The following is a 27,377-nucleotide window of genomic DNA, read 5'->3' on the forward strand; positions in this document are numbered from 1 at the left end:
CAGTGCTTGTGTACACAGAATTACACAAAGCTTGGCTTGAGCGGGGCATGCCCTTCCCCATGGCCACCCTTGAACTGGGCAGTTGCCAATGCGCATAGACATGCCCTTCCATGACTATTTGCTGAGCTGGGGGTCTAAACATCCAAGGCAGGAGAGCCTGGTATTGCATGGAGGGAACACATCTGAGCTCCTCTCCACTCACTGCATCCATCTGCCACCAACTGGCCTGTCAAAACAGTGGGGGCACCCTGAACTGCTGCATGAGGCAAAACATGGCAGCAGTGGGGGCTGTGTGCTAGCGAGTGAGGAGCTTGGTGCCCAGGTCTGGGCAGCCTTGCCTGTGAAGCTGCTGGTGAACAGCCTGCACAAACTGGTGATAGGTGCCTACCACATCCACAAGTGCGGCCCTGAGCTCCTGCTGCCTCTGCCTGCACAGCTGGCAGTGTGTCACCTGGAAGCAGGCCACTGCCAGCTGAACAAGGTGCCCAAATGTCACCCTCAAAGCATCCTGCAGCTCTTCAAGTGGCCGCTCTATTTTCAGAAGCTCCTTGCAACTGGACAGCAGGTCCTGGGAGGCTAAGCCAAGGGCACCCTTGCTCTCAGCACCCTGCTCAGCACATCGGTCTTGCAGGTGGGTTGCTTGGTTCCCTGAGAGGTTTCCCACAACCTCCTTGAGCTCTGTAGTGTAGGCCAGGAAGCAGGAGAAGTCTGCGGGGCTCATCTGTGCTTGGTCATTCAGCTGGCTGAGGGCTTGGACATGAGGGTCCCACATAGCCTTGTCCCTAGCGATGGTCACAGGGTAACTGTCCACAGAGGACCCAGGAAGACTGCGGTTGGTGGATGGTGGGGTGGTGAGGGGCTGCAGAAACAAGCTTCACATAGGAATGGTGGTTTCCTGCTCTCCTTCTTCATCAGGCCTGTGAAAGCAGCTGACATAGGATAGCTGACAGCTGCACTTGTCCATTCCAAATTGTGGTGGAGACGTCTTCATCATGGAAAATCCCCAAAATCTGGTCATGATAGGTCCAGAAAGTGCCTGCTCATCCTTCTTTTGGTTAAAGCAGAAGGAGTAATTTGAAGTCCTGTGGTCTCCTGCTCTTTTCTCCAATGAGCCCAAGGGAATTGGGCCTGAGGAGATGGAAAGCCCTTGAGAAGGAGTCAGGGGAGAGTCTTTCTCCACTTCTGTAACCTGTTCTCTGGGAGAAATCTGAACAGACCAGGTCTGTTCGTGAGCAACATTTTCTGTGTCTTTTCTGGACTCCCCTTCATCCAGCCCATGTCTGCTTCTCAGCTCTTTCTCAAAGGGTAGTGTAGCTGAGGATATCTGCATCTCCTTTCTGACAACATCAACCTCTAGGCACCTACTGGTCCTCTGAGAGTCCAAAAGCTCTAGTGGAGCATCTATTCTCTTCTGAGATGGGCTGGGTGATGTTAGGTCTGATCTCGCACCAAATGAGAGCCAGGAGAGGCGAGTTACAACCCCTGAGGTGCTGCTGCAATCTGTTAACAGCTGGGTTGCATCTGGGAAGCCCATGTGATTTTTACTGAGCACTTTCTGTAAGGCTTCCTTGTTTATTTCTTGTCTGTTTTTTGCCTGCAATGAGGCATGGTCACTCTCATAGTCAGCACAGCCATCAAGGTTAGCTTTTCCTTCCTCACAGGGAGCCAGGACAGGCTTCTCCCATGCAGCTTGCTCCCCAGCAACAGGAAGCAGATCCTGGTCCCATGTCACCCCATGGGGAATGGCCATGCTGGCAACACAGCATGAAGACGGCAGAGTACATTCATTAGCAGGGCAAGTCACCTCTTGGACCTGGAACAGAGGGACATTGCCAGCCTCATGCTTGACTTCCATCATCTCACCCTCCCCTCCCAGTGCTGCTTGGGCCAGCCAATCTCCGATGCTCACACAACTCTCAGCACTTGGCCACCCAGTATTTACCTCCATTGTGGGACTTCCCTGGACAACTCTGCTTTGTTCCCTGGGAAGGTACACGGGTTCCTCCAGGAACAAGAAAGGTGGGTATACAGCACGTGCTGGACAAAGGTCATCCACAGGTATGGCAATGCCTGCACTCTCCTCCCTGTGGTCACCCTGCAGGCGGACAGCTGAAATGGAAGAAACCACCAAATCAGTCACTGACTTTGTTTCCATGGTGTCAGGTTCCATTTCCATCATGTCAGAGGATGGGTTTGTGCTAGCCGTGTCTCTCTGGGCCTGGGTGGCAGCAGGAAGTCCTGATTCTGCATCTTTCTCAAAGTTCTCTGGGGATGGTGGATCTGGGGGCTGAGCAAGCAGTGGTGGTGTGGGTGGCCAAGTGCAGTAGCTCTGCAGGGAGTCTGGTAAAGCCAGTGGGAAAGTGACCTGTGAGGTATAATTGGTTTTCAGAAAAGATCTCCTCTTCCTCAGGCTCTTGGCATATGTCAGCTGCTTCTCCTTTCCATTCTTCTCTCTTGCTGTCTGCCTTGTCATTAGGTTTTCCCCCAGGCTGTAACACCTTGGTTTCTTTAGGATGCAGGAGTTGTCTATACCTTCCTGGGACATTATCTTGTAGGCTGCTGGCAAGGAAAGAGGATGCAAGTCAGAAAATGGCCCCAGGCAGCAGGATACAGATACACCTATGTAGCGGGCCAAAAAGCTTTTAACTCAAGTCCTACAATTGCAGACATAAGGGTTTGGCAACAGAGCCTGCTTCCTAAGTACCAAAGGAAAGCCTCTCTTATTGCACTGACTTGGACCAAGCTACATCAAGAAAAATTTATTTGGACCTATGGCTATAAAAACTGAAGTAGAGGATCAGTTATGAAAGGAGCTGGATAGATAATCTCTCCCCTCGCTTACTGAAGTCGCTTGGTCTGACTGTAAATTTGGTGATATAAGCAGTACGCTAGAGTATTATCTACAGGAGCAGATTTATTAACACTGAAGAGAAGCCTCAGAAATTCCCAGCCTGGATATTTAGACCATAAAGACACACAGAGATGACAGCTTTGTGCCTGAACATTGTATTGTCACCATGCAAGAACTCAAAAGCCAACACTATTTTAACTACATAAAATGAATTCTTAAGTTCAGTTAGTGCTAGCAGAGCTGGTTAATTCAGAAAACAAGAACCCTCTCCTTGGTGAGAAAATACAATTACAGAGAGCTGTTGCTCAGCCATAAGTCTACCCTCCCCATTTACATAGCGTGCCTCTAACCCCAGAATTTGTTTTGATCTCAGGGGTGCATGGAGCAATGAGCTGTTTTACTGCTTCCAGCTTTCCCAAAACTTGAAGAATAGCAGAGTGAAGGTAGTGCCTGACAGGAATATCTGTCATCAAGGTGTCTGCAAGTGCAAAGGCATATATCTTTCTTGCATTCTGTTTCTGGAACTCGTTACCTTTTCCATCACCAAAGACTCAGCCTATACAGAAGGATGCACAGAACTTACTCCTGCAGCATGATGGCTTCAAGATCAGCCAGAGCCATACTTTGGTATTCTGGAATTCCTCCAGAAACCTGGGGACTTCCCAGAATGCCAAACTCATTTGAAAACCAATTTTTTTTCAGATTGAGTGCTTAGATGTGATGACAAACCTCTCTGCCAAGCTGCTGTTCTGACCTCTATATGCACGTTCACTGACAGCTTTGTAAAGTATTCTTTGATAAAGAGTGGCTTGCAGAGAACGGGTGTTCAAAGGTCTTACAACAGTCTTGGGAAAACTCTGAACAGCTGAAGGATGCTCTTTCCCAGAAGACTGACATGGCAAACAGGCATCACCCTAGCTTAGGAGAAGGAAGGTGAGGACAGGAGGTGACCTGCAGTGGGGTGGGTACAGGTTTACCTGCCAGGGTGTCCAGGGGGCTGAGGCTGTCTGCAGCATCATAGAACTCTTCCTCAGAGCTGGTGTCACCAAAGCCTGGGGGTGGCTCCAAAATGAGATCACTCGCTTCTGCTACCTGCTCTGCTCCACAGCGTGCCTCTTCTTGGGCTGACACATCTTTCCAAGGCCTTCTTCCAGGGCTGTGACTGATGTTGCTCTTCTCTACACTGCCTGCAGGGGATACGCTGCAACACAGGCTGTAATAGCCCATGGCATTTCTCTCAGATAGCTTGGTCCCTAGCATAGACACACCTATGTCCACTCCTCTCTCCTCCCAGGGGCTGTGCTCACATCCATGCTCCTCTGCTTCTGGTACCTGCAAGAAACAGAAGAAGTCCCTGCCTTTTGCCCTGCTGGAGCCTTCTGCAGCACAAACAGGAAAGAAACTCTCATCTGAGTTGTTCATTTCGTGTACAGTTGGTGTGTAGAAGTGGAAGAACTCTGGCCTGGAGGAAGAGCAAGCTTCCAACTCATCTTCCTCCAGTGCATCCATTGAGTCACTTGAGCCGCTTGTCTTAAACCCTCGGCTCTCTGTTTTGGCTGAATCTGAAGCCTCAGATGTACTGTCTGTTGTGTTGCCACCTGCATCGTGTTGGTCACTTCCTCCAGCCTGGGGCTTTGTGCTGCTGTCCTTCTCTCGGCTGTGAAGCTCTCCCAGCTCCTTCTCGCACGCACGAGGGGTGCTGCCGTATGCTGTGGGCATGCCCAAGCAATGCTCTGAGGAGGAATCCAGTTCCCAGGAGTCTTCAGAATCACTGCAGGTTCGAGATTCGTATCCTGTGATTTAAACACATCTGTCAGCCTGTCCTTTGCAGTGGCAAAGAGGAACAGCCAGAAAAGGGTTTACAAACTTGGTCACAGAGTAGGGATTCAAAGCCCAGAGAACTCTGCCTTCAGGTCCTCATCAGTAAACAATGTAAAGATGCAATCTGACCTGCAGGATCATAACCCATAAGTGGAGGCTTGGTCCTTCCTGCCTGCTTTGTCTGCTTTTACTGCAGCACAGTAACACCAAAGGGAGCTGCAGAAAAGCAGCCAGGCAACACGTTGCCTAAAGCCTCTGCCTGCAAACCCTATTAGACTGAAGTTATCCTTACAGGAGACAGGACAGCATGGCAAACAGACTCTCCTTCTCCTGGTCAGCAGATGCTGGCCAGAGGGTAAATTGTTCTGGAGGCTGGTAAAAGCACAAGTGCTCAGTAACAGGTTCAATAGCAGAAACCGCCTCCACTTCTTGGAAATAGATGATAATCATTGCTTCTTTCCCCCTGCCCAACATGTCTGGGGTTCAAGGAAAAATGGCAGTGACACTAAGGCTGATGGTCTCAACATTTTGTAGATGTCACTGTTCATTCCCAGGCTACTGTTCTAGCATGACACTGTTCTTAAGAGGGAATAACACCACCAATACTGCTGGATGACCCACCCACTTTCTCCCCATTCTTTGGCAAATTAACCTTCTTCAGCTGAGACACGGTGCGGTTGCTGTCTTTTCTCTCCCCAAGTAAATATGGAGGCATTCGCATCCACGAACAGTCTGTAGTAGCCAATGATGAGGCAAACAAGATCTTTTGCACTGTTTGATTCCAGCAGCAGAGTCAGCATCTTTTTTTTTTTTTTCCAGTAAGGGAACAGAAAACAACAACGTTAGAACAGGCAAACATCACCTGTACCACAGTCTGCAGGAACATGCGGCACACTGAAAAGACATTTCTTCTCCCCCATATGGCCATAATTGTACAGCATTCTGTTTCTGTATGAAACACAGAGAAAGAAGAGAAATAATTTTTGTTGGGTTTTCTTTGATAGGTCTCGCTGATAAAGCACAGCAAGAATAGTAACTTTTCTTCACTCATTTGGTATTCTTCCTAGAATAGACTCAGAAGGAGAGCTCATAAGCCTTTTGTACTAATGATACCATCAGCTTAATGTCAGATTTAATTAAAAAAAAAAAAAAAAAAAAAAAGACAGTGTGCATGACTCCCCCCTTTTTCTCTGTCCCTGATGCAGTCACATGCTGGCTACCACAAGAGCACCACTTACCTTCAGATCCTGTAGGTAGATTTTTACCATGCTCACTTTCTCAGACTCCTCTGTAAGCTCCACCCTGCTGATGTTTGCAAACTCTGCCAGACTTGTTATGATGTTTAGCTTGCTATTGATAATCTGGCTCACCCCATACTTGGCACCCACCAGCAATGCAACGTATGATTCTCTGTCCTGTAGCTGTAGGGAGAGAGGTTGAATCTTTAGCTGAAATCTAAGCAGGAACCCATTTGCCTGTGCTGGGCAGGGACTCCTCAGCCACCCATTCTTTTGTGGTATCTTTTAACACTGGACTCCCTTTACAACTGGACTCTAGCCAGCTGCAAAGGGAGCCCCTTGTTACTTACAGGCCGTCAGGTCACCTGCTCCTGGCCGTTCTCTTCTCTGACTTGGGGACCGCAAGTTTCCCTGTGCCCCCAAGGCAGGTGGCCCCAGAGGTGCACCAGGCATCTAACAGATCCAAAGAGGTGGTCAGCAGCAGCTTGCTATCAGAAGTGTCACCTGGCTGGCTGTGCCAGATAGACCTAGTAAGACCTACTGGAGCTGGCCAGAAACTTCAAGAAGGCATTTTTTGGACCCACCTATACTACTCAGCACTCCATGAACTGTTTGTGGTCCATCATTCATTACAGATCCACATGGGGAGAGGCAATTAGCCAAGAAACCTCTTGCCTGAACAGAATTCTTTTTTACAGAAAGGTTTAAGATTGGCCAAAATATTTTCATAACAGTTGTTTTTTGAAACATGCTCAGATCTTAATCTTTGAATACCTTTTGACATTCAAAACATGGACAGATTTCATCTGATGGGCCAGTCACAAACTTCAATTAGGAAACTATGCATAATTATCAGGTAACTGTTTTGTTATTGATTTCAGTGGAGCTACGCTGAGTTACCCTTGCAGACACCCTGGCCAATATTTACCAAGAGGTCCCGAGGAGGGGAAGAGTGGTATTATACTAGAGCTCATTGAAACAGCATCAGCAGAGCCAATATTACATTTTCTACAAGCATCAAAGCAAAGACATGGAAGAAGGCTCAGCTGCTAGTCTTATGTCAACAGTGTAGAACAATATTTAAATATTCTTGCTTTAGATAGGGTTTGCTTTGGTTTAGAGCTGATCTTGTTCACCGGTGGAAAAAAAGGGTAAAACTACTCCTTGTGTCCTGGATTTCCAGTTATTGTCCAAGTATACTGCACAGAAGATGCACAGAGGAGGCACTGAGACAGCATATCAAACCCCAATTACATTGATAAATAGCACTCGTACCATCAGGGTGGCATTAAAGATCTTCCCATTGTACATCTTCAGGTCACTCAGGATTTGTAGGTAGTTCAGACGCACTTGGACTGCTGCAAGCATATGCTTCATTTTGCAAGACAAGAAACATTGTTTAGAAACATGACGGAGAATAAGATTCGTCAGCTAGCCTATTGGCTAGAAGACATTCTTTTCATACAGGACACAGTATTTGACCAACACATAAAGCTTGCTTTCCATATGCAATAAATCTGAATAGGACCATACTATATTACCACAATTACCATCTGACAACTGCACAAGCAAACTGCATCACAACACACTATATGGGGAAATTAGGGTGCATATGCTGCAGAGATTACAAAATGAAAATACAAGGGGAGAAAAAAAAAAAAACACAACAAGCAGTCACATAGAGAAGAGACCCACACAGGAAAGACATGCCCTCTTTGGCCTTGAGAAATGCTTCCAGTATTCCAGGAGGCACCTCAAACCCAGGCCACGCATACTACCTTCTGCCGAGGGTCCAGCAGGATCTGGTTCTGCTTCATATGGTAGCTGATGGCTTTCTTGATATCCTTCCCTCTCATGTTTCGAAGCAGAGTTGGTGAGATGAAGTTTTCAATTCCCCAGTCTCTCCTGACAGAAAGACAGGAAGGGGAACAAAAGAGGTCCCAACTGTGCTGTCCCACAGCAACAAGAGAACATGCTGAATGGCAGCCAGCTGATGGGGCTGGAGGAACATGTGGTCTCATGTAAAACGCCTGTTTTTCCACTGTTACGCAGGTAACAATCTAAAAGGTCAGTAAGCATATTGGTCTTGTCTGTCCTTGCTACGCGCAGGATGAAAACTGTCTTTACTTCGGTTACAAGATTACCATGTTTCAACATCTCTGGTCCCCTACACCTAAAAATTTGGCACATCTGTTTTGCTGAAAGGTTTACTCAACTGAAGAATTAAATATCCATCAACTAAGAACGGCATACTTGTCTGTACTTGCTTCTCACTCTCCACTGACTGCATGTGGTCGAGTATGTCTGGCTGTACACAGGGAATTAGTGGCACTGTATAGGGTGGTTTTGGCTCTGTGGTGCAGTTACAGCACAAATGCCAGTTACTTAATGATTGACCCACGACAATTTCTTAAAGCAGGGCTGGTCTTCAGGGAAAGTTTGATTTAACATCACTGGCAGGCAGCACAGCACACCTGCTGGTTTTTCTGTAGTTTTCCGGATCTTATTATTTCGCATAAGGACTGAAATTAGGTATTTCTGGGAAAGTTCTGGTGGGTGAATGGATGTAAAGTACTGACTGTGAAAAGTTGGTGATTATTCTCTCTCCAAATTACAGCTTGTGTATTTCAGTATACTGGCAGAAGCAGCCTTAGTAAGCACAATTAAGCAGGAGATTTGCAATTTGATGTCCCTCCTGAACCAGAATCTCTGCCTGGTTAGGGAGATGCTCAGATGTTATCATACCCATACTATTTAGGCAACTCAGCAGGTTAAAGACAGGGAGGCTCAGGAAGCTAGCTACCTTGCGTTAAAACACCAGGCAAAATGAACGGAGTGTAGTCTCCTTGGGTCAGAAACAGTCTCCTAACCGGAACTAAACACTAGGCAAACATAGAGATGATGACACTATTTTTTCCAGGCTTACTCACAACGTAACACAGAAATTTTCGAACTTACTCAATGTATTTCAAGGATACTTTCTGTGGGTGAGCACAAGCATAGATTCTCTCTTGTATGTGTAGAGCAGCCAGACGTAACGCCACACTGCATTTCATTTCCACAGCAAACCTTTCCTGAAGCACATCGCTGCAGCTCTGGAACAAACTCAGCTCAGTTAGCATGATGTCACTATTACAAAGCTCAAAAAGAAGTCAGGATAAGACCTCCTATATGACTAGTATGGGCCAAATAGAGGAAGTCACCCAGCTCATTTCATTGTCATTCTGTTAAAAAGCCAAGCTCGCAAACTGATTTAAGAATTTACTGCAAGTTCAGTACAAATGCTTTATTCTTATATGCTCTGCATTTCATATTCACGTAACTGAACTGGCTTAAAGCATGCTTCAGCATCAAGAAGAAATGAGTACTGGATGGGAAAAGATCCAGAATTATGAAATGCCTCAATTTCACCTGCAGGTAAAGATATTCGAAGGCAACTGGGTCTTCCTGCAGGAGGTCTAAGGGATCCTTTGGGACAAAGCAAATTCTGAAGAGGCACCGGTAGTCGTGGGATTCTCTTTTTTGGACCACCTGCAATGGACAAACAGCATCATGCCAGAACAACTGGTGCAGTCCCTCCATACATGCATACTGAGCACCTGGCTCATATGAACTCACAGAAATCATTCAAAGCACTGGCAAGTGGGATGGCTGCAGATCAGCCACTGTCCTTAGCAAACACAGGGAGATGCTTCTGTATTTATATCTTAGATTCTTTTTCTGGTTTTCGCTTCTTCCTGTGGTAGTGCCCAAACAGCATTTGATAGAACTTTATTAGTATCTACTGATCTCATATTTGTAGCATAAGCATGACAGAGGTTTCAAGGCCATATGAAAATTGCAAAGGGGCAGGTTTCTCTGCTTTAAAGTTTAGTCTTCAGATACAGCAGCCCAAAGCAGACACTTGGATCATCATCATAATTTCACTACAATGTAAAATCCCTGGGTTATATATTAGCATATTTAATTCTGGGCAAATCCAGTAAAAGTTAATCAACAAAATCTACACAGAAATTCTCAGACACATGCTTAAGGGATAGATGGTATTAGCTACCAAACCTCTCTGCATTACAGTGGATCACCAACCAGCAAAGCGTCATGTTCATACTGTTGACTCACAAGTAGACTCATTCTCCCACATAAGATTAGCTCAGAATTACTAACAGAGCTAGCAACATATTTGTTTCCTTGCTAGGAGCTTGATCAAAGTTGTTGTTTGGCTGGGTTAACTCTCTTTGACTATCAAGGAAACTGCAAATGGCTCAATACACAGCTATTTTAAGACAATTTCAACTGATCCTCTGTGTTGATGGGCCTGTCTGATAGGTGGCACAAAACATACTTGTTCCCTGATTGCTCTACGTAATCCAAGCCCTATCAGCCTGTGGGTATTGCTTTGCAAGTTCTCTAAAGGGAGCAAGGCACTTCTGAAAGCTCTGTTTCTCAGGGGGCTCTGGCTAATGCAGTGGTAACACATGCAAAAAGCAGAGAGAAGAGGGAAGCATCTCTCTCTGGAGATGGGGCAAAGCCCATTCTCTTGTGACACCTGCGGAGTTGGGCCTTCTCTGCACCTCACTAGCTACAACTCACTGGTATCAGTGCCCCCTAGCACGGCTGTGGGGCCACGCAAGGGGTTCTCCACACCTGCTCAATGAGCTCCTCCTCATGCAGCAAGTGGACCTTTGCTGCATTGTACTGCTCCTCCAGGGTGAGGGCGAAGTGTGCAATGCTCCGGATAGAGAGCTTCTCCTTCAAGGTGAGAACAATATCCTGGGAAGGGAAGGCACATGGATGGTCAAATAATTATAGTTGTTGATCAATACTAACACACTCAGGGTAGATGATTCCAGTCAGCCTCTGGAAGCTGTGTGGGAAAGCAATGAAAAGGCAGCGGCCAAACCCAAGAGTCTCCACAGCCAAGAACAAGCTTGCTGCAGCAACACAGCAGCAGATTTTTTAGTGGTGTTTCACAGTAAACCAGTGCCTTCCTTTCTTCACTGACAACTTCTGAACACAATGATCTAGACCACAGAGGTCTCAAGGTTAGAGAAAGCCTGTAAGTTCATCAGAAGTGGAGGTACAGATGATGACAGACTCTCTGTGATGCCACACGCAAGCTTGGTGGTTAGCTGCTGTGCTATCTCAGCAGGACAGCCAAGCAACAAAAGCGTACATCGGCCAGGCAGGACAGTGTTCAGTGCCACCCATGTCCACTGATGCTATCCAGCGGGCAATGAAGGGAGCCAAAGGAACTGCAGGGGAAGCATGGGAAGAACAGATGAAGGCAGGAAAACACATTATTTTTAGTAGGTCAGGACGTCAAGGGAGGGAAACTGCAGCTTGCTAAGAGTGCAGTAAGATGCAAATCTTCAAGATGTGGTAGACATCAAATTAATGTCCTAGAATTGCATTGCCTGGGCTGCTTCATGTCCAAAGTTTTTGCATTACAGTTTTTAAGTTTGGTGGTTTTGAACACTTTGTCACCTTCAGTTCGATTGTTTGCTGTTAACCATTCTAGCTTTCTAGAACTCTACAATACTTTTTGAAGAAAGTGAAAAGAATTGGTGAAAAACATTTTTCTCCACCAAACCCCAAGAATTTGAAACCATAATCATTAGTGAAAATCTTACCAAATTTGATGTAATATTTCAGTTATATGAAGAGTTCTGTTGGAATACTAAGCATCATGGAAATAAATGGGTTTTTGGCAAACAGAAAACATTATGAAAGGCTTGACTAAGTACAAACTGAAACAGAACTCCTTCAATGCATTCAGTTCTCATGGGGTGAGCATAAATATTTGACTTGTATCAGTTTTATGCAAGGATCTCTAACACAACAAAGGAACTTTAGAAAACAATTATTTCAGGAAGTATTTTACACATTTGAGTGTTACTGTGAGGATGCTGGTGAGGGTTTCACTCAACTCCGGTACAGAAAAGGTTGTTCCAGGTTAGAGGTGAGAAACTCAAGTCAAACATGAGGAGCTAATCCATCTTTTAGAAATAAATCCCTTGCAGGTGTACATTCAAATCCTTTTTCAACTCATGCCCCACCTCCTCACTGCCTCCTTGTTTTATTACACTTTTTTCTTTTTATTTGCTCAGCAAATGATTCTCACAAGGTTTGCAGGGACTTCACTGCATGAGTAGACCACAACAGTTTTGTGAAGTTGGGATGAAGCAGACAATAAAATTCTTCTTCAAGAAAATTTTCTTTGCATTACAAATAAATTCTCCTTGCTTTGCCCTGAATATTCTTCCAGCCCAATTATCTCTAGTCTGGTCATCACATATCTTTCCACAGTGACTGCACTGCTGCAGGATAATACTTAACACTTAAAAGAAATTACGGCCTGCTATCAATGTCAACGAGCCAAGTTCATTAACTCCAACAGAAACAGTGAGCAACACTGCAGATCAGGCCAGAAAAAAAATCAGTTTTTAGGCCTCAATCTAAATAAGACAATTATGGAAAGTGTTGTATTAATGGCTTTAGAATCTGGTGCCTTGTACTTTGAAGAGAATAATGGTTAACTCATCTGTGATGCTTCCAAGCACAACTAATCCTAGGGAGGTGGTGCTGCTTTTCATCTCAAGGGGTTCATTGGTTTTCAAGTCCCTGCAGGGAAGATGTTTTCACCAATGCAGAAATGAGGCTGCAACATGGACGTGGGCTTCAAATAACAAGGCAAAAGTGCACTTGCTGAGCTCACACAATACACACACCTGGACTCCACTCTCCACGTCCCAGACCAGGAAACTTTTTCTCCTTCTCAGGTATGCACATCATCAGTGCTGTATTAAACAACCTTCTCCTCTGCATTTGGTCATGTGGCTTCCTAGGAAAGCAAAGTTTGTGTGGACAGCTGGTGATCTGTCAGTCCTCCAAGCAAGCTGTCTTCTTGCACAACTTCAACCACACTTAACAAAGTTGTAGTGGTCTCCTAGCCAAGCTCCTGTAAGTTCTGTGAAAACCAGTTGCTGAGAAGAAAAAGAACCAAAGTAACGCTTCCCCTTCAGGAAGGACAAGGAAAATCCAGCTTGATCAGCAGCAGTTGACAATCCAATTGGCACCAGCTGGCCAGTGCAACTAAGAGGTTGCAAGTTCCACTACACGCACTGTTGCAACTGGACTGAATAGAGGTGGTGGGAATGAAGACAGATAACCAAGTTACCTTTACGGTAGTGCTTGTCTCAAACCTGAAAGCTTTTGTCTGCCCATTTTCCAAGTATACCTTGAGAATGTTTGGCATACAAAGAAGAGAATTCCCCTGCAGAACATCAACAAAAAAGAAAACAGTAATTAATCATTAGACATTATGCCTCTGGGCACCAGGCTGCTCTGCCTGACACAATACATCCTAGTATAAACCATAGAATGGTCTGGGTTGAAAGAGACCTTTATAGACCACCTAGATCCAATCCATCTGCCACAGGGAGGGGCACCTTCTGCTAGATCAGGTTGCTCAAAGCCCCATCCAAGCCGGCCCTGAACATCTCCAGGGACGGGGCTTCCACAACTTCTCTGGGTAACCTGTTTCAGTGCCTCACTGCCCTCACAGCAGAAAATTTTTTCCTTACGTCTAATCTAAATCAACCCTCTTTTAGTTTAAAACTGTTACCCCCTTGTCTTATTACTACAGGCCTTGGTAAAAAGCCTCTCTTTATCTTTCTTATAAACCCCCATTGAAAATATTGAAAGGCTGCAATAAGGTCTCCTAAGATCCTTCTCCACACTGAACAACCCTCTCAGCTTTTCTTCACACGAGAGGTGTTCCAGCCCTCTGATCATTTTTGTGACCCTCCACTGGACCTACGTTAGCAGGTCTGTGTCTTGCTTCCTGGGCTGAACACAGCACTCCAGGCAGGGTCTCATGAGACCATTGAAGAGGGTGAGAATCACCTCCCTCGATGCCATGCTTCTGTTTATGTAGGTGTGCTGGGTCTGGCTGGGATGGAGCTACCTTTCCTGCAGCAAACCACACAGTGCTGTGCTCTGCACGTGCAGTTAGAACAGCGTTGGTATCACACTAGTGTTTTTCTATTGCTGAGCAGTGCTGGCTGACTCCCTCCAAACCCCACAGAGCCACCCTGCTGGGGGTGGGCAAGAGGTGGGAAGGGACACCACCAGGGCAGCTGACCTAAACAAAAGGGATATTCCATACCATACAGTGTCACACTCAGCAATAAAAGGTAGGGAAGGGGAACGAGATGGGGGGATCTCGTTATGAAGACATCTCTCCTTGCAAACAACTGTTACGCTTATTAGGGCCCTGCATCAGTCTGTGACCGAACATCGCTTACTGATGGAAAGTAGATTTTTTTTTTCTTCTCTCTCTGCTTCCACACAGCCTTTGCTTGTTTTTTCCCCTCTTCCTTTTCCTTTTAATTAAATTATCCTTATCTCAACCTGTGACTTGTTTTTTCTTTTTCTTTCCAGCATACCTTCTTCTTGCTTTTTCTTTTTGAGTTATGGTGGATTTGGGCTGCCCAGACAGGTAAAACCACCAGAGTGGATATTAGGATATGACTAGATTTTTGCAGGCACACACTGCCAGCTCATATATAATTTTTCATCCACTAATATCCTCATATACTTCTCCATAGGGCTGCATTCATCATCCAGTCTGTTCTGATTGGTGATTGCCCCAATTCAGGTGCAGCACCTTGCACTTGGCCCTTCTGAACTTCATGAGGTTCACATGGCTCCACTCCTCAAGCCTATCAAATGAAAATCTTTCTCTACTTTTACAACTGTCTTTTATAGCACCACTTATTCTGTAAGTATGTTCCCAGGACAGAGCAAGGGAAGGAGAGCCTAACAAATACCTTTGCCAGGTATCTCCGGCTAGTTCAACAGCTGCACATGGCCCTGATATGCCCACTGTCTGGTTCCCACATAGCATAGGAAGACCTGACAGATACAGAAAAGCTGAGAGCTATCCTCCCGCCTTATCAGAGAAGGAGAAATGGCTGTCAGAAAAGACATCTTCCTGTTACTGGGCACTAACCTCCCACTCTGACACTTTCCTCCCACTGGCAGCAGCCATGCCTTCAGCTCGAGACATACTTAAATCATCCATGCTACCAAAAAAGCACCTCCCTTGAATGCTCTGTGAAAGAACTGGGAACATATTATATTCTTTCTGGAGCTGTCTAGAGTTCTTCCTTTAGTAGAGGTTATTTGCACCTTCCTTCTTGTTTTTAGCCTTGTTCTTGTTCTTCTTCCGTCCTGAGAAAGCTTACTCCTCCATCCTTGGACTTGACATTCAGCACATCTTTATGTTCTCGAAGCAGCATATTCCTCCAATTTTAAAGCAGTTCATTCTACTTCTCACGACATTCCCAAGGCTGAAAATGGCATTTTGAAGATGACCTCTCTTATGTTTCATTTGCTGTGCAACACCTTATAAATCTCACAACCTTAATTGCTTTTGATAGTGAGTCCATATGCCATGTAAGTACCACAAGTAAGAATATAAAGACACTTCTGAATTTTGTTCCTTGTTTCTCCACTGCCTGTTTTGTTGGGTTCAAACAACTTACAGTCACCACTGAGAAAAATGAGCAAACATTGCCACTGCTCCTGAGCACAAGCTCTAACTCTTTCATGCTAAGTAACATGAACACATCACATTTTTGACAGCCTTTGCTTCCTCCAACAATTTCAGAAAAGTTGTGCTGGTTTACACCTAATCCAATATTTTTCTAGTAGCTCCACATATTGTCATATGAATATCACCTTGTGCAGCCAGAACTTGAAATCTATATATAAATTCTCATCTACAATTTAAGTATCATCACTTTCCTGGTCAGATCCAATTAGCTGACTAGAATATCCAGATGGGATTTCTCTCCTTTCATGCAGGCTCTGATAGACTACTACAAATTCATTCTGAAAGCCTCACCTATTGCTTAAGCCTGTACCCCTCATGTTTTGTCTGGTACAAGCTTGATTTACTCCAGATTACAGCTAGGCCCACAGGTTCTAGTAATGCATTGACTGATGCTGACTTCATGATCCTGAGGGACCTGACTCTTGCATATCATTCAGCTGTATGGAAATACGTACTGCGCTCGTAACATAAAATGGAGGCTGGGTAGTGCTGAGGCTCATCAACAATTTATGTTTCTAAACATAATTGTTATGTTTCAGGTTTCAACTGCAAAAGGCAGCTTCTGGGTTCCTTCCAATTGCCATAGAGATAATTTAGTCATCAGCATTAATGCTCCATTAAGATCATAAGAGTGGTGTATTTACTGAAACAGGAGTCTGCAGTTTTTCAGGGTCACGATACATTTGGCCAGGGCCAGGAGGAGATAACCCAGGTACTTTGGCAGAAAAAGAACCAGCACTGACAGCAGGATTCACCTCTTATCTTTAGGGTTAGGATTTGTCATGCCCAAACTTTAGTCTAGGTTTACTACGGAGAGAATGGCAATTCAAGAGATGACTAGTACATCCCTTGGTGGCAGTGTCACAGCTGTCTAATGCTTGCATAAAGTTTACTTAAACTTTAAGTGGCAAAAGGATAGAAGTAGCACATGCAGATATTTTTCATTAGCCCTAATAAGAAAATGAAAGATAAAGCCTTCTGGAGATGCCAGCACTTCACCGAGGAGCACAGGAAACAAGATGGGACCAAATGCCTGGATGAAAATCCAAGTCAGACAAGCACAGTGAAGGTACAGCCACTCTGTGGGTCCTGGCCATGTTGACCCAGCCCAGCATGGGACCCATTTCTTCTCAGCACCAGTGCTCACAGTGCCCATGTGCAGCCATACCCCACTGACCTGTGTGTGTCCATTCACCAGCACTTCCTCTGCAAAACGTACTTTCACAGGGTTTGTTTTCAGCCTTGCCCTCTTCTCTGCAGTGAGGAACGATGACTTAGGCCCACCCTGAAAAGATAACAGCACTCAGTTGGCAGCTTGGCCTGTTGTACCCATGCACAGAAGGAGCAGCCCACAGTATAGTCATGGGTGCAATCACAGCCAATGCTGCTTCCACCACACCACCTCGCACCTACAGAAGCGGGAGACGTTAGGAGCCTCTCATCTTCCTGCACAATCCAGGCATGCTGCAGGATTTCAGACCTATCTGGGCAGTCACTGAGCCCAAACCCAGCTGCCCAATAACAAGTGGACAAACATGCAACACATACTGTGCACAACCAATTTCGCTACATATTTGTACAGTTACTGTGTTTAAGCATCTGCCCAGCTCCTGCAACGCAACCAGGATCCTGCAGAAAACCTGTTAACCCAACAGCTGGCTTGTGATGGGTATCAACACAGGATACCATAAACTGTCACACACAGAGTGCCTGAAGTCATAGACGAAAACTCTTCTATCAGCATATCACATGAACACAGCAGTGTATGTAGCACTGATGCAATTTCTAGAGCATACTGACCTATTGCAAGTGTTTTAAGGAAAACTGCAAGGCTAAAAGACAACTTGATGTCATCGTGCTGCTGTCACATAACCACAATTTCACCATGACACTTTCACAAGAGATAACATGAGCTTAGGAACCGGAACCACTAGGTTTTTGTACCAATAGGTCCCTCCTCTTGTAAACCATGATATTCCCTACAGAGATGCCAACAGGTGATCAGAGACAGCATCTCTTAGTATCCACCCAAACAGCTTCCAGGTGGAGCACTTATCACAGTCTCAGCAGATGCACAAATGCCTCCCAGCCTGCCACAGAATCATCTTATTCCAAGCGCATTTGGCAAGGACAGAGGAAGAGAGGTGGGCAGGAGTCTCTGTGCCCTGCCAGCAAGTCCTTCTAGAGACTGTCAGGGCACAGAGAGCATCATGCCCATCAGCTACTCCCAGGAAAGCCTGGACCATCCTGTCTGGCATGGCCAGAGCAGCCACGTCAGAGGGTCTGATAGCCATCAGTGGGAGTTGTTACCTCTCAGCTCTAAGCACAGCTGCCTTCAGAGTGGGGCAAGAGCCAACCCCAAACCCAAGAGATAAGCTGTGGCTGTACTTGGAGGTGTCCTTAAAGTGACCTGCAAAGGAAAAGACAAAAATGGATTTGTGTCCCATTTGCTTCTAAAGCAATGCATAAAGGCCTGTGAAGGGTTTTTCCAAATCTCATAAAGGGTTTTTCTAATCTCTTTTTCTCTGAAAAGCAGTTGCATTTCCCCTTGCTGGCTGACATTCAAGTCTTGTACATCTCTCATTTATCTTTTATCTCCAAAGCTAGACCAAGCATTGGCAAGACTTACTGATGTACTGGACATGGGAAATCAAATTAATAAAAGACAGGAAGCCACCACTCATGGGATTTGCCTAACACTTTTCTGTTACTTTGGCTTTGTGCACATCTGTTCAATGCCAACACCTAGGAGACTTTGTGCAGGAAAAAGGTATTTAGGAGGCTTTGTCTTTAGTGCATTTTCACTGAACTGTCAAGAAACCTCATTAACCTTAAGCCTGAGAGCTCCAGCAACAATTCTGAAGGAAACCAAACATTTTCTTTTTTCAAAGAACAGAGCTAAATTTAAAAGTCCAAACAATCAAACGAAAATAACTTCCCAAAATGCTTTGCTAGAGGGAAAAAAAATTATCTCCTACAGGCCACTGTCATACATCAAAAGAAGCCAAAAAGCACACAAACCCAATTTTGTCCTTGCTTTGCAGCTCAGCTTCTACCCACTTTGAAATCTATGTTGGCACACAATTTATGCTGGCAGTACACCCCTGCTGGTGATTTTTACACTGTAGGAATGGGCAACCAGCACTAAAGTTTGTACTAAAACTTGGCTTCTCTTCCCAAAGTAGGATCAACACCCAGGTCCCAGACCTTCCTAGAGATAGATCAGGGAAGCACAACCCAGCCGGCACAAGCAGGCTTGCTTGCTCAGGAGAGAGATGGAAGAGTAAAGAGCAGGGGAGGAATTTATAGGCCAGCCCTTTGCTCAGCTCAGTCACAGGGCCTGCTGAACTATCAAGGGGAAATCCTCAGGTGATTAGTACTGAATCCTCAGGTGATTCAGTACTGAATAGGCAGGCAGAGCCCAGAGAAAAAGGGATAAACATTTTCCCACAGTCAGAAGGAGTGCTAGAAAGCACCCGAGGCTTGAGAAAAACTCAAGAGCTTTAAAGGAGCACTGAGGGTGAGGGCAGGGTGGTGGTGGGGGATTCCACAGCCTCAGCATTTGCCTTACAAGTCCTGGAGTGTAGAAGGCTTCCTGACCCCTCTGGGGCCAAGACAGCTGTGGCACGTGGGTAGCACCCATGCTGCTCCTGGCAGGCTGGCACGAGACATGGCATGCTGGGTGAGATGCCTGTGGCCTTGGGGGAGGCCTCCCCATGGCCATGCCCTCCTGGCTCACAGGCGGCTGATGCAGAACCATGGCCAGGCACCTCCTGAGCCCTTCTCAGGATGCCTCTAGCTCCAAATCACTCACTGAGCCCCCCGCATGGGGCAGATTCTGTGGGGGCTCTTGCCCCCTGACCAGGGGAGCTGTGAGGCATTACCACTGATTATCCCTAGAAGCTCTTCAAAAGGCACAGGTGTGCACAGTAGTTCCTTGCAGCTCCCTCACAGCTTCGGCCAAGCCCATGCATCCTGCAAGCCACCCCATCTGCCCCACCTTCCCAGGGCTGCCCAGGATGGGAAGCACAGCTGCTGAGAGTGCTCGAGAAGCCATTTACCGACGTGCTGCGCAGGACGGTTAGGAAGAGCTCGTCACCAGCCTCCCTGTAACAGAGACAGATGCAATCAGCCAGGGTCAGCAGCTGCTCGTACCGTTGTAAACCCTGGTGAAAGTGGGTTCCCACACTTCCACTCTTTGCCCCCGTCCCCTTGTCCGGACAGGGTGAACAGGACCATACCTGATCATGTCAGCCACCCGTTCAATGGACATGTCCTCTACCATGGTGGAGTTTATCCGGAGGAGCTGGTCACCTGGCAGCAGCTTCCCATCAGCAGTGCTCCCTGTGGACAATTGGCACATTGTTAGTCATGGACTGGCAGACCTCCTTCCCGGGGGATGCACACTGAGCTCTCCTCTTCCCACCCACCACCCGCTTGCCTCAGCAACTCCCTCTGTGTGGCAAAATAAAAAGGGGCCAAGAGGCTTGGGGCCCTGATGTGAGCTGGTACACTCAGCCTGTATTCACACCACCTAGCCTGGGCTGCTCTCTGGCCACCAAACCTCTTAGCAACCCTCTTGTGCGTGCCTTGTCCATTGTCACAGTGCATTATATAGCACTCACAGGCACTGTGTGCCTTGGGCATAGTGGGGATGTTCATAGGATCTTGGGAGGCCACAGGATGACTGAGAGGGATCACCAGACTGCCTGCTACACCTCTCCCTGGGAGAGAGAGGCTACGCTCCTGGCATAATGATGGCCCTTGGCCACCCAGGAGAGCATGGAGGTCTTTTCAACCACACTGGTTGCTGGGAAGACCCACAAAGAGGTTTTCTGAAGACTAACAGCCACAGGACCCAAGAGGCTACAGAGCAGGCAGACTTCTGGTCTGAAGAACAGAATTGTGCAGGCAGCCCCTGGCTCCATTACCACAAGCCTACTGGTCAAGGTATTTTATTTCTCAACCAGACAGGTTTGCCCACATAGCACACTAGCACCCAGCACCCTGGCACACAGAAAAACACAGAACACAAAGACAAAGGGTTGGAATTAAACACAGGACTTTTAGCCATGGCCAAGACTTAAAAGGAGAAGTTTCTCTGTGTCTGTTTTATTAAAACACTGATGCTTTCAGATTAGGAAAAAAGAAGAGCCTAACAAAAACCACTCCATCTACACTTTTTACCCTTGAATATTCAGCTAATTTAGTCACAGGTTTCACATGGGGGGATGTCACAGCCTACATAGCCTGCTGGAGTCAGAGCCCAGACCACTCTTCAGCTACCTTTCCCACACCATCTACCTGTCCAGCTTGGGCAGTTTTTCCTCTGGCTGTCAGACTGTTACCAATGGGGGTACAAAGCAAGATTTTTGTGTATCTATTAGGAAAAAAAACAAACAAACAAACAAACAACAAAAAACACCTTAGAAGCAGAGTTATGTCCCTTCTTATGGGGAAGAGTTGATTTGCTCGACCTAAGCAGAACTCCAGCTAGACTGCCTGTATCTAGCAGTGATCCTCTCTCTATTACAGGGCATTAAGCCCAGACAGCATTTTCGGCAACAGGATCTCACTGCAGAGTAAGAACTGTAAGATTAGATAAAATTCTTCCTTGGCATTTCAAATTCAACTCCAAAAAGAACTTTTCTTTCAAACAGCTTTTTGTGTCTCTCAAGATCAGCTGTGTCTGAGTGCAACCAAACAATTCATGGTGAAGCTGGCACTGTTTTAGATTTCCTCTGTGCTGTGAGAAATCAGACTCAATCAGTTCAAGCACTCTGCATGTCACGGGCACACAGGCTTTCTCTCTTCAGAGATCAAGGTTCACGTGCTAACCATAGGCATCTGGCAGAAGTTTATCACAAAGGCTATTTGGGACAGCTCAGGCTTCTCACACATATGCTTGTAGGGAGAAGAAAATGGTGCTTACCTGCAGTGACAGATGCAATTGTAAGAGGAAGGTTTGGGCAAATCTCAAAGCCATAGTGATGGAGGACCAAGTCTTTGTACACCGTGACAGTGAGCCTGACATGGCTGGCAGGCTGGCCTCTGCCATCCGTGGTGGCATTTGTCACAGGCAGTCTGCCACTGTGAGACAAGAAATTGGTGATTAATTAAGATATAGTCAGAAAAAATGTTATCAAAGGGGCTTAGATTCCACAACCCCCCGATTTCAATGGGCTGCACAAATATACATAGAGGTCAGAACTCTTTTGGGTACCCATGGGAGTCTCCATGGTGGGCAGGCCAGCAGTGCTCCCCTGGGCTCCAGGGAAGTGTGAAGATAACAGGCCAGCAGTACCAGGCAGTTGCAGCCACAACTCTTTCAGCCACCTCAGTCCAGTGGTTGCACGGAAGGAGAAATCCAGGTGAGCCCCACAGCAAGCCCTGACCTCCATGGGTCCAAGCAACACCTTCACCCAGCAATGTGGTGAGAGAATTTGCAGCTCTCAGCTCCTGCCAGGATTCCATCCAGTTTAATTTTGATTCACAGACCTTAGAAAAGCAAAGCAGATACGGGCCACGATCTCTTGCAAATGCAACACTGCCTTGTCCTTAAGACCTGGGCCAATGGCAAGACACAAGAGTTCCAAGCCCATCTTCAAGAGAAGCACATTTCACATTGAACAGTATTGTGTTTCTGTAGGTATGGTTCACAAAATAGGAATGGGTGAAAGAAGGAACATTTGGCCCACTTGAAAATGAGGGAGATGCTTGAAAACACTGCTTATTTCTATGGAATGCAGTATGCATATTTTGAAGGAACTGTAACACTGAGCGAGAACTGCGACCTATGACTCTCCACGTTCACTGGAAACAAGCTTGTGCTGTCTCTGATCAAAGCTGATCAACAAATACAATGTTTACCTGGACGCACCATCCCGGGAGCGATGAAGCCATTTCGCTACCATTTGCTCTATTCGACATGCTTTACGTGTCTGGATTAAGTTAGTCTCCAAATCTTCCATTTATCTGAAAGTGACAGAAATCACAGGAAAAAAAAAATCATAAAAGATAGAAAAGTCTGAACAGTGCCTAGAAGATTTAACACCACCAACTCACAACTCCTGTTTCCCGTGCCTGCACTTTTGTTTTGTCCAGAGTGGTGGTTATACTGCATTAAATTCTCATAGCAGAGAACAACCTAGTAGTCTCTGCAGTCCTTTCTCAAGGTATCTGGATCCTGCAATTTGTTCTCTCAGAAAGGGAAAACTGAGCTTTCTTATGACTATGGGAAATGCCTGGGATCTCCAATTAATGTGGTCCTGCCCAGGACCACATCCAGATGGTTTTAAATATCTCCAAAAAGGGAGACTCTAAACCCCTCTGGGCATCCAGTGCTACTACTGCTCAGTTGAAAAGTGCTTCCTGATGTTCACTGGGAACCTCCCGTGTTTCAGATTGTGCCCACTGCCTCTTGTCCTGGCACTGGGCAGCACTGAAAAAGATTCTGGCTCCATCTTTGCACCCTCCATTCAGGTATTTATACATATTGAGATTTCCTCTCAGGCACTCTGTTTTCCAGCCTGAACAGTTTCAGCTCTCTCAGCCTTTCCTCATAAGACAGACGCTCCATTTCCTTTATTGTTTTCATGACCCTTTGCTGGATATTCTCCAGCAGCTCCATGAATGCCCTGGGGAACACAGAACTGGACACAGCGCACTAGGTGTGGCCTCTCAAGTGCTGGAGAGACGGGAAGGATCACCTTCCTCGACCTGCTTGGCAATACTTTCTTTCTCTAATGTAGCCAAGAGTACAGGTGGCCTTCTTTACAGTGAAGGCTCATTGCTGGCTCATGTTCAACTTGGCATCCACCAGGCCCCCTAAGCATTTTCTGCCAGGTTGCTTTCCAGCTGGGTGGCCCCCAGCATGTCCTGGTGCCCAGAGCTGGTTTTCTCCAGGGGCAGAACTTGGCACTTCCCCTTATTGAACTCTGGGAGGCTCCTAACCCAACAGCACATTTCTCCAGCCTGTAAAGGTCCCTCTGAATGGCAGCATGACCCTCTAGCCTATCAGCAACTCCTCCTGGTTTTGTCATCTGCAAACTTGCTGAGGGTACACTCTGCCCCATCATCCAGATCATTAATGACAACACTAAAACAGGACTGGACCCAGTATTGACCCCTAGTATACAGCGCTAGTTACTGGCTTCCAACGTGAACTTCCAACTCTGGGCCCAGCCATTCAGCCAGTTTTTGATTCACGTCACTGTCTGCCCATCTTACCTGTACATCAGCAGCTTCTCTATGAGGTTCTCATGGGGGGCAGTGTCAAAAGCCTTAAAAAGTCCAGGTAGATAATGCCCACTGCTTTCCCCTCATCCATCAGGTTGGTCATTTCATCATAGAAGCTTATCATATTAATGAAGCATGACTTCCCCAATGTGTATCCATGCTCGCTCCTGCTGATGATTTTCTTGTCCTTCAAGAATTGACCCTTGACTGCCTTCGGAAGGCAGATAACTAGTATATCACCTCATTGTGAGGGGTTTCCTGGGATTAATATAACCACAGAAATTAAACGTAGAGCAGTAAGGAAGCAGAAAACTGAGTGGCCAGTGCAAGCTTCTGCACATAGCTCACAAACTTAAATTGAGTTCATAAATGATCTCAAATGAATTTCTCTAAATGAAGTCCATAAACTTAAACCTGTCTCTGGTAAAACTGATCTAGAGTACTGATGTCTACTAATGCTAGAACTCTGAACATATGTGGTTCCAGAAATAATCAGTGAAGTGAATGGCTCATTCTGGATCTTCTAATTAAAAGTTCTAGTTAAGCAATATGAAAATGGTCACTCAGCCAACCTGTTCCTTGTGCTTATACCTCCTACTGTGAAACCTATGGGATGGGGTGTGACACAAGCAACGTGGTGAAAAAGTGCATCTACCAGGGTAGTAAGGAATGACTCCCAACCCTCCAAAATAGGTTCTGTGAAAAAGGTTAGGCAGTCAAAGACCCAAATGAAGTGCTGTTATACACAAATGCACACAGTATGTGGTAACAAACAAGAGGAGCTGATAGCCACTGCCCAGCTAGAAAACTGCAATTTGATTGCTGTCACAGAAACTTGATGGCATGAATCAAATGACTGCAGTGCAGCAAGCAATGGCTATAAACCATTCAGAAGGGATAGGCAAGGAAGGAAAGGTATGGGAAATGCCCTATGCAAAAAATGGAACTGGCTGCACAGAGAACAGCAACGCACAGATTGAGAGCTTATGGATGAAAAACAGAGACTAAGCCAACAAAGGAAAATTTGTGGTTTATATCTACTACAGGCCACTCAATCAAGGAGAGGATGCTGAGAGGAGTTCTTTCTTCAGCAACAGTAAATATCATGCTCACAGGCCCTGACCCTGCTAGGGGACTTCAACCAACCTGATATCTGCTGGAAAAGTGGCACACCAAACTGCAAGCAGTCAAGGAGACTATTGTAGTGTGTTGAGAATAACTTCTTAGTACAGATGATGGGAAGACCAACAAGAAGAGAGATGTTGCCAGACCTGTTATTCACCAATGTGGAAGAATTTACGGGACAGCTCAAGACTGCAGGTAGCCTGGCCTGTAGTGAACATGCCCTGGCAGAATTCTCAATCTTGAGCGATACAGGATAGGCAAAAAGTAGAGTTAACACCCTAAACCTCAGAAAGACAAACTTTAGGCTGTTTAGGGGACTAGTTCATGGGATCTCTTGGGAAACTGCCCTAAGAGATGAAAGGGAGAATGAGAGCTGGGAGATATTTAAAGACATTTTTCTTCGGGCACAAGAGCTCTCAATCCTGACATGCAAGAAGTCAGGCAGGGAAGACAGGAGACCAGTTTAGCTAAGTCAAAACCTCTTAGCCAAACTCAAAGCAAAAACAAAGTGCAGAGGCAGGAGATACACATGCTGGAAAGATTATAGAGAGATGGCCTGAGAACACTGGAAGTGTACCAGGAACCACAAGGCACAGATGGAGCTGAACTTGGCCAAAGATGTGAAAAAATAATCCAAAGGTTTCTTCAAGTACACAGGACAACAAAGATAGATAAAAAACTGTGCACCCCACAATGAGTGGTACAGGAGACCTGCCTACAATCAACATGGAGAACTCAACTTCTTTGCCTCAATCTTCACCAGCAAGCTACATCACCCAAGTTGCAAAATCCAAATACAGGTACTTGGAGAATGACATAATGCTGATGCGCCAGGGGAGTTTTAGGTTGGATCTTAGGAAGAACTTCTTTACTGAAAGGGTTGTTAGACATTGGAACAGGCTGCCCAGGGAAGTGGTGGAGTCACCATCCCTGGAAGTCTTGAAAAGACGTTTAGATAGACGTTTAGATAGTCTTTAATAGACGTTTAGAGCTTAGGGATATGGTTTAGTGGGAACTGTTAGTGTTAGGTCAGAGGTTGGACTCGATGATCTTGAGGTCTCTTCCAACCTAGAAATTCTGTGATTCTGTGATTCTCAACATTTTTGGAGATGACATCAAGTTGTGTAATGCAGTTGACATGCTGTACAAAGGGATAGCATCCAGAGGGACCTTGGCAAGCTTAAGAGGTGGGCCCGTGCAAACATGAGGTTCACCAAGGTCAAGTGCAAGGTCCTGTGCCTGGGTTGGGACAATCCCAAACATGAATACAGACTTGGTTACAAGTGGATCTTGCAACCCATGAAGCCAGCTACATCCTGGGCTGCATTAAAAGCAGCATGGCCAGCAGGGTGAAGAAGGTGATTCTCCCCTTCTGCTCTTCTCTCGGGAGACCCCGCCTGGAGCCCTGCATCCAGCTTTGGTGCCCCCAGCACAAGAAGGACAGAAACTTGTTAGAGCAGGTCCATAGGAGGGCCACAAGAATTATCTCTGATCGTCCAAAGGGCTGCTCTCATCCTCTAATCTTCCGATGGCTGGAACACCTCTCCTACAAAGACCGGCTGAGAGAGCTCGGGTTGCTCAGCCTAGAGAATAGAAGGCTCTGGAGAAAACTTACACAAGCCTTCCAGTACCTAAAGGGGTAAAGACAGGGAGGGACTCTTTAGCTGGTAGTGTAGTGACAATGGGCAATGGTTTTAAACTCAAAGAACGTAGATTTAGATTAGATATTAGGAATAAATTCTTTAATACGAGGGTGGTGACATATTTGAACAGGTTGCCCAGAGAAGTCGTGGATGCCCTATCCCTGGAAGTGTTTAAGGCCAGGTTGGATGGGACTTTGAACAAACTGGTCTAATGGAAGGTGTCAAGTGGAAGGTGTACTTGCTCACAGCAGGGGGACTGGAACTAGATGATCTTTAAGGTCCCTTTCAATCCAAAGCATTCTGTGATTGTTTTAGTCCTACTGAAATGAAGAACTGTGGCACTGAGATCCTCTGGCTCAGATTTATTTAACTCATTATGACTTTATTTGCACCTAAAAACGTTTAAAAAAAAAATGCTGTTTCTTTCGAAGATGTGAAGGTCAGGTCAGCTTCCAGACCCCTAACATAACCTGCCAGTCTACCTCTGCTCTACAAAGCCGGCTCATTAGTAATTTTAATATCATACCTTCCAAGTTACAGAAAGCCTGTAGCCACCATTCTCATTACTTGTTCAAATGCTGTAAAGAACTGTGGGCTGCAGGTGGACCAAATGCAAAATGAATCAGAAAATATGTTTGCATCTACAAAAAGTTATAAATAATATCAACACTTCGTATTTCAAATATTGACAAAGAAACAATCACCTTTCACACTGTCTTCCACTCAATCTGCAAGATTTGTAAGTCCTCAGCTCTTGATCTTCTGCTCAGACAGTTAACTCAGCACATCAGGGATATTCTTTGTTATGCTGAGATGACAGCAGCTGCTGATCCATGGCAGAA

General features: G+C 45.9%; 1 protein-coding gene across 2 annotated transcripts; it reads right to left on the reverse strand.

Annotated features, from left to right (window-relative positions):
• Positions 1-776: 776 nt before the first annotated feature.
• Positions 777-27,377, reverse strand: FRMPD1 (FERM and PDZ domain containing 1). Of its 2 annotated transcripts, none has more exons than XM_032206386.1 (16): positions 27,240-27,377; positions 22,400-22,504; positions 21,462-21,619; positions 19,771-19,873; positions 19,591-19,636; positions 16,707-16,814; positions 13,088-13,183; positions 10,555-10,680; positions 9,322-9,441; positions 8,869-9,005; positions 7,689-7,815; positions 7,186-7,281; positions 5,911-6,093; positions 5,325-5,472; positions 3,829-4,644; positions 777-2,556 (listed from the first exon to the last, which is right to left on the reverse strand). In XM_032206386.1, the coding sequence occupies exons 2-16, from the start codon at positions 22,498-22,500 to the stop codon at positions 875-877; spliced, it is 4,047 nt and encodes a 1,348-aa protein (XP_032062277.1). In that variant the 5' UTR covers positions 22,501-22,504; positions 27,240-27,377; the 3' UTR covers positions 777-874. The 2 variants fall into 2 exon arrangements, with proteins under 2 accessions (XP_032062277.1, XP_032062276.1); XM_032206385.1 differs by having other exon boundaries at positions 777-2,559.

Source organism: Aythya fuligula, chromosome Z (genome assembly GCF_009819795.1).
Source record: "Aythya fuligula isolate bAytFul2 chromosome Z, bAytFul2.pri, whole genome shotgun sequence".
NCBI lineage: Eukaryota > Metazoa > Chordata > Aves > Anseriformes > Anatidae > Aythya > Aythya fuligula.

Excerpts from the sequence above, each read along its gene's own strand:
- FRMPD1 (XM_032206385.1), bottom strand. The coding sequence starts at position 22,500 with ATGGAAGATTTGGAGACTAACTTAATCCAGACACGTAAAGCATGTCGA. Across the intron at positions 13,184-16,706 it reads TGGTGAATGGACACACACAG|GGGAATTCTCTTCTTTGTAT; the intron begins GTCAGTGGGGTA and ends GATGTTCTGCAG. Across the intron at positions 9,006-9,321 it reads TCGAATATCTTTACCTGCAG|AGCTGCAGCGATGTGCTTCA; the intron begins GTGAAATTGAGG and ends AGTTTGTTCCAG.